At 38.3% G+C, this 6,578-nt stretch overlaps 1 protein-coding gene across 5 annotated transcripts in view; it reads right to left on the bottom strand.

Moving 5' to 3' along the window:
- The window catches only part of LOC123982888 (microfibril-associated glycoprotein 4-like), a 23,958-nt gene that overhangs the window by 16,365 nt on the left and 1,015 nt on the right, over positions 1 to 6,578 (bottom strand). Inside the window, exon 3 of one of the 5 annotated variants that reach the window (XM_046068842.1) lies at positions 6,507 to 6,562. The exons of 2 other annotated variants lie outside the window; for them this stretch is intronic. In XM_046068842.1, the coding sequence (XP_045924798.1) occupies positions 6,507 to 6,562 (56 nt within the window). Of the gene's footprint in view, positions 1 to 6,506 lie in introns of all 5 variants that reach the window. 2 more of the 5 variants (XM_046068841.1, XM_046068838.1) reach the window with 2 other exon arrangements.

The following is a 6,578-nucleotide window of genomic DNA, read 5'->3' as shown; positions in this document are numbered from 1 at the left end:
TGTTATTATAATAATATATGAAAAATTTAATAAATGAATCAATGAAAAGGTAACGTGTGTGTTTTTTTTATAATATTATATTAAAAATTTTAATAAATCAATGAAAAGGTAAAGTGTGTGTGTTATTATAATAATATATTAGAAAATTTAATAAATAAATCAATGAAAAGGTAACGTGTGTGTGTTATTATAATAATATATAAAAAATGTAATAAATAAATCAATGAAAAGGTAAAGTGTGTGTTATTCTAATAATATATAAAAAATTTAATAAATAAATCAATGAAAAGGTAACGTGTGTGTGTGTTTTTTTATAATATTATATTAAAAATGTAATAAATAAATGAAAAGGTAACGTGTGTGTTATTATAATAATATATGAAAAATTTAATAAATGAATCAATGAAAAGGTAACGTGTGTGTTTTTTTTATAATATTATATTAAAAATTTTAATAAATCAATGAAAAGGTAAAGTGTGTGTGTTATTATAATAATATATTAGAAAATTTTATAAATAAATCAATGAAAAGGTAACGTGTGTGTTATTATAATAATATATTAAAAATTTAAATAAATCAATGAAAAGGTAACATGCGTGTGTTATTATAATAATATATAAAAAATGTAATAAATAAATCAATGAAAAGGTAAAGTGTGTGTTATTATAATAATATATAAAAAATGTAATAAATAAATCAATGAAAAGGTAAAGTGTGTGTTATTATAATAATATATGAAAAATTTAATAAATAAATCAATGAAAAGGTAACGTGTGTGTGTGTTTTTTTATAATATTATATTAAAAATTTTAATAAATAAATGAAAAGGTAACGTGTGTGTTATTATAATAATATATTAGAAAATTTTATAAATAAATCATTGAAAAGATAATGTGTGTGTGTTATTATAATAATATATTAGAAAATTTAATAAATAAATCAATGAAAAGGTAACGTGTGTGTTATTATAATAACATATTAGAAAATTTTATAAATAAATCAATGAAAAGGTAATGTGTGTGTGTTATTATAATAATATATTAGAAAATTTAATAAATAAATCAATGAAAAGGTAAAGTGTGTGTGTTATTATAATAATATATTAGAAAATTTAATAAATAAATAAATGAAAAGGTAACGTGTGTGTGTGTTTTTTTATAATATTATATTAAAAATTTTAATAAATAAATGAAAAGGTAACATGTGTGTGTGTTATTATAATAATATATTAGAAAATTTTATAAATAAATCAATGAAAAGGTAAAGTGTGTGTGTTATTATAATAATATATTAGAAAATTTAATAAATAAATCAATGAAAAGGTAACGTGTGTGTGTTATTATAATAATATATAAAAAATGTAAAAAATAAATCAATGAAAAGGTAATGTGTGTGTGTTTTTTTTATAATATTATAATAAAAGTTTTAATAAATAAATGAAAAGGTAACGTGTGTGTGTTATAATAATATATTAGAAAATTTAATAAATAAATCAATGAAAAGGTAAAGTGTGTGTGTTATTATAATAATATATTAGAAAATTTAATAAATAAATCAATGAAAAGGTAACGTGTGTGTTATTATAATAATATATTAAAAATTTAATAAATAAATCAATGAAAAGGTAACGTGTGTGTTATTATAATAATATATGAAAAATTTAAATAAATAAATGAAAAGGTAACGTGTGTGTGTGTTATTATAATAATATATAAAAAAAATTAAATAAATAAATGAAAAGGTAACGTGTGTGTGTTAGTATAATAATATATAAAAAAGTTCAATAAATAAATCAATGAAAAAATTTGATTTAAATAATAATAATTTTTTAAAAAAGAAATCATTATCAAATGTGAAATTTGTGTTTAGAAGCTGCAGATCTTTTGATGATTCACAGATCATCTGATTTTAAAGTTTGAAATTTGAAAGTCATTTCCTTTTGTTCTGAACAAATTAAGATGATTTTTAAGAGACTTAGTGAAGCCTGAAATATTCAACTGCCCAGAGGACCGTAAACTGGACCTGGCTGTTCGTCAACTTTGTCTCCAAATCCTGAAGAAGAAAAGCAGACAGGCAAGTTCACCTGCAGATCCTCAGCGGTGGTGTTCCTTATTCTGGATTTGCTGTATCAAAAAAAATGTATGTGACAGCTGAATCTGATGATGTCAGTCCGTTTAGTTTTCATTAATGCTAAATTTGTTGCCTTTACTCTCCGGGAACCATCACCTTATCGTGGTGGAGAGGTTTGTGTGCCCCGGTGAACCTGGAGGCTGTGTTGTCGGGAGCCTAGTGCTCCTGGTAGGGTCTCCCAAGGCAAAGTGGTTCCAGGTGAGGGGCCAGACTGAGAATGGTTCACAAAGACCTTTGATGACAAATCGAGGAAGAGGAGGAGAGACCCTGCCTGGAGGAAGCCCTGGGCCCCCGTCTGGAGCCAGGCCCAGAGGGAGGGCTCGTCGGCGAGCGCCTGGTGGCCGGGCTCAGCCCGAAGAAGCAACGTGGCACCCCCCTCTCCATCCTTTGGACCCACCATCCATCGGAAGATCCGCAGGGGTCGGGTGCGCTGCCACATGAGTGGCAGTGAAGGTCAGGGACCTCGACGGACCAGACCCGGGCGGCAGAGGCTGACTCTGGGGACGTGGAACGTCACCTCTCTGTGGGGGAAGGAGTCGGAACTTGTTCGGGAGATGGAGCGCTACCAATTAGATCTGGTGGGGCTGACCTCCACGCACAGTCTCGGTTCTGGAACCGTACTCCTTGATAGGGGATGGACACTATTCTTCTCTGGAGTTGCTCAAGGTGTGATGCGCAAGGCGGGTGTGGGGATATGGGCAGAGCTGTCAACTGATCACCATCTGGTGGTGAGTTGGGTCAGGGGGTGGGGGAAGACTCTGGACAGATCTGGTAAGCCCAAACGAGTAGTGCGGGTGAACTGGGAACGTCTGGAGGAGGCACCTGTCCGTGAGATCTTCAACTCAAACCTCCGGCGGAGCTTTTCTGGCATCCCTGTGGAGGTTGGGGACATTGAACAGGAGTGGGCAATGTTCAAAACCTCTGTTGCTGAAGCTGCAGCGGAAAGCTGTGGTCTCAAGGTTTTAGGTGCCTCAAGGGGCGGTAACCCTCGAACACCGTGGTGGACACCGGTGGTCAGGGAAGCCGTCCGACTGAAGAAGGAGGCCTTCCGAGATTTGTTGTCTCGGAGGACTGTCTTGGTTGCAAGGTACCGACGGGCCCGAAGGACTGCAGCCTCTGCTGTGGCAGATGGAAAGCAGCGGGTGTGGGAGAAGTTCGGAGAAGACATGGAGAAGGACTTTCAGTCGGCACCAAAGTGTTTCTGGAGAACTGTCCGTCATCTCAGGAGGGGGAAGCGGGGAACCGTCCAAGCTGTGTACAGTAAGGATGGGACCCTGCTGACCTCAACTGGGGAGGTAATTTGGCGGTGGAAGGAACACTTTGAGAAACTCCTATAATCGACTGACACGCCCTCTTTAGTAGAGGCAGAGCTTGAGGCTGATGGGGTATTCTCGTCAATTTCCCTGGAGGTAGTCAAACAACTCCACAGTGGCAAAGCCCCAGGGATTGATGAGATCCGCCCAGAAATGCTTAAAGCTTTGGGTGTGGAGGGGCTGTCTCTGATGACTTGTCTCTTTAACATTGTGTGGAAGTCAGGTACAGTGCCCAAGGAGTGGCAGACTGGGGTGGTGGTTCCCCTGTTCAAAAAGGGGGACCAGAGAATGTGTGCCAATTACAGGGGTATCACACTTCTCAGCCTCCCCGTTAAAGTCTATTCCAGGGTGCTAGAACGGAGGGTTCGGCCGATTGTCAAACCTCAGATTGAAGAGGAACAATGCGGTTTTCGTCCCGGTCGTGGAACAACTGACCAGCTCTTTACTCTCACAAGGATCCTGGAGTGGGCTTGGGAGTATGCCCATCCAGTCTACATGTGCTTTGTAGATCTGGAGAAGGCGTATGACCGGGTCCCCCGGGAGATACTGTGGGAGGTGCTGCGGGATTATGGGGTGAGGGGGGCCCTTCTCAGGGCTATCCAATCCCTGTACATCCAAAGCGAGAGCTGTGTCCGAGTACTCGGCAGTAAGTCGGACTCTTTCCAAGTGAGGGGGCGGTAATGCACTCGCTTTACCGCACCGTTGTGGCGAAAAGAGAGCTGAGCCGTAAGGCAAAGCTCTCTATCTACCGGTCGATTTTCGCTCCTACCCTCACGTATAGTCATGAAGGCTGGGTCATGACCGAAAGAACGAGATCGCGGGTACAAGCGGCCGAAATGGGTTTCCTCAGGCCGGTGGCTGGTGTCTCCCTTAGAGATAGGGTGAGAAGCCCGGCCATCCGCGAGGAGCTCAGAGTAGAGCCGCTGCTCCTTCGCGTTGAAAGGAGCCAGTTGAGGTGGTTTGTGCATCTGGTAAGGATGCCTCCTGGACGCCACCCAAGGGAGTTGTTCCTGGCACGTCCAGCTGGGAGGAGGCCTCGGGGAAGACCCAGAACTAGGTGGAGAGATTATATCTCCACACTGGCCTGGGAACGGCTCGGGATCCCCCAGTCAGAGCTGGTTAACGCGGCTCGGGAAAGAGAAGTTTGGGGTTCCCTGCCGGAGCGGCTCCCCCCGCGACCCGGTCCCGGATAAGCAGATGAAGATGGATGGATGGATGGATAGTTGCCTTTACATCCAAATGTGTCTGAGGGTGAACTGATAAACGGCAACCCATTGATGATGATCACTATTGAATGTTCATTCGTTGTAGACATTGACAACTAATTTCAAGATGTATCTGGGGTGTAGCTCAACAGGGCTGGTGATGGGGATGGCCGAATGGATAAGACGCATGCTTTTGTTGTGAGAGACCCGGGTTCAATCCCCCACTGTGACCCATCCACCATTGTTTTAATTTATGTGGTAGTTGTCCACAACCCAAATCAGAAATTAAGGAGAAATGTGTTTTTACAACACCTCAAGAAGACTTCATATCAGAAAGGAAGTTATGTCGATGTACAACTGCAGTATTTCAATCCCAAAATCAATACAGTAAAAAAGAGTTATCCTGAACGCAAAATGTGATAGCCTAGTCATTTTCAGGAATATTTTCATGTTTTTCCAGGAAACCACAATTAAAGAATGAAGTATTTTCCCTAAAGGTTTAGTGTTTTTTTCACTTTTAATAAACACATGTAACATATTTTATACTTCTACACCCTATCTGACAACACTGTAGGTCAGAGGGTCCACTCAAGTTCCTTCGGTGAACTTCCTTCTGTTCACTGAAGGAACCCATCTCTTGTGTGAAGAGCAAGGCTTGTTGATGTGTGAGGTTAGAGTCGACCTCTGTCGTTGTGACTGATCCACCAATAGGCAAGAAGTTGACCCCTTGAGCCACAGCCCCTCCTCATTTGCATAATGAGGCAGAAATGCATAGAGAAATGTAAAAAGGAGAGGCAGGAATAAATACCATTGAGGAAATAAATAGGGGAGAAATGCAAAGGAAGAATAATATTCTTCTAATGAAGAACAAAAATATTAAATCATACACAAACAAATACATTTAAAAAAGTAATTATTTTATTTAAAGTAATTAATAAATAAAGTTGAAGATTATAACAGACAACAAATAAATAAGATAATTAATACAAAGCTGAATAAATAAAGAAGCAAATTAAAATAGATATATTTATTTATATCTCACTGTATAATTTAATTACTGCCTACATTTATTTATTTACTGTATTTTCTTGTGCATTTAATCAGATGGTTATTTATTTATTGAGCATTTATTTATTTCTGTATTTATTTCTGAATCTGACAGCTAAAGACTGCTGGGAGGCTTGTAGGTGTCAGAACTACAAGTCAGCCACAAGATGGAGACAAATACCGTGTGTTGAAATGGAAGCTCTATAACAAATTTTGGTAGCACTTTATAATAACTACACACTATAAAGCATTATTTAAGTATTAGTAAATACGGAATTCATCATTTATAAAGCATTGTTCATACATTTATACACATTAGTAAGTCATTCATAAACACAGTTATAGATAGAAGTAGATATAAATAGAAAAACTAAATAGATACATTATATACATTAAATAAAATAAAATAAAATAAAACAAAAGCTATGTAATTCTACTGAAAACTCAAACTTACAGCACCAGCAGTTCACATACAGTACCCACAACTAGCAACTAACTAACTAACTAACTAACATGAACTGAGCAACTGTACAAAACCATCTTAAGCTGAGTCATAAGAGTAATATGATGCCGTTCCAGAGCATGGAGCGATCTTTGTTAAACATGGAGAAAAGAAAAAGGACTGCTGTTGTTGGTGCTGCCAGGGGGGGCAGGAAAGTCCCTGATGCCTCCTCTCTCAAAGGGCTGTGATTGGTCGAATTTATCAGCAAGAGTTTGTGCCTCTACAGCATGATCACCTGATCTGACTCAGTAACTCTGCTTTGATTCCAGCATAAATGTGAAGCTGAGTCCCAGAGAAGGTGAAGTGTACCTGGACAGCAGACCTCTCTCCAAGGGGATAGATGGTGTACACTCCACTGGGGACGCTCTTGTCTTGTTTGTA

This window comes from Micropterus dolomieu, linkage group LG14 (genome assembly GCF_021292245.1).
Source record: "Micropterus dolomieu isolate WLL.071019.BEF.003 ecotype Adirondacks linkage group LG14, ASM2129224v1, whole genome shotgun sequence".
Classification (NCBI taxonomy): domain Eukaryota; kingdom Metazoa; phylum Chordata; class Actinopteri; order Centrarchiformes; family Centrarchidae; genus Micropterus; species Micropterus dolomieu.
This window is presented reverse-complemented; position numbering and strand designations above follow the sequence as displayed.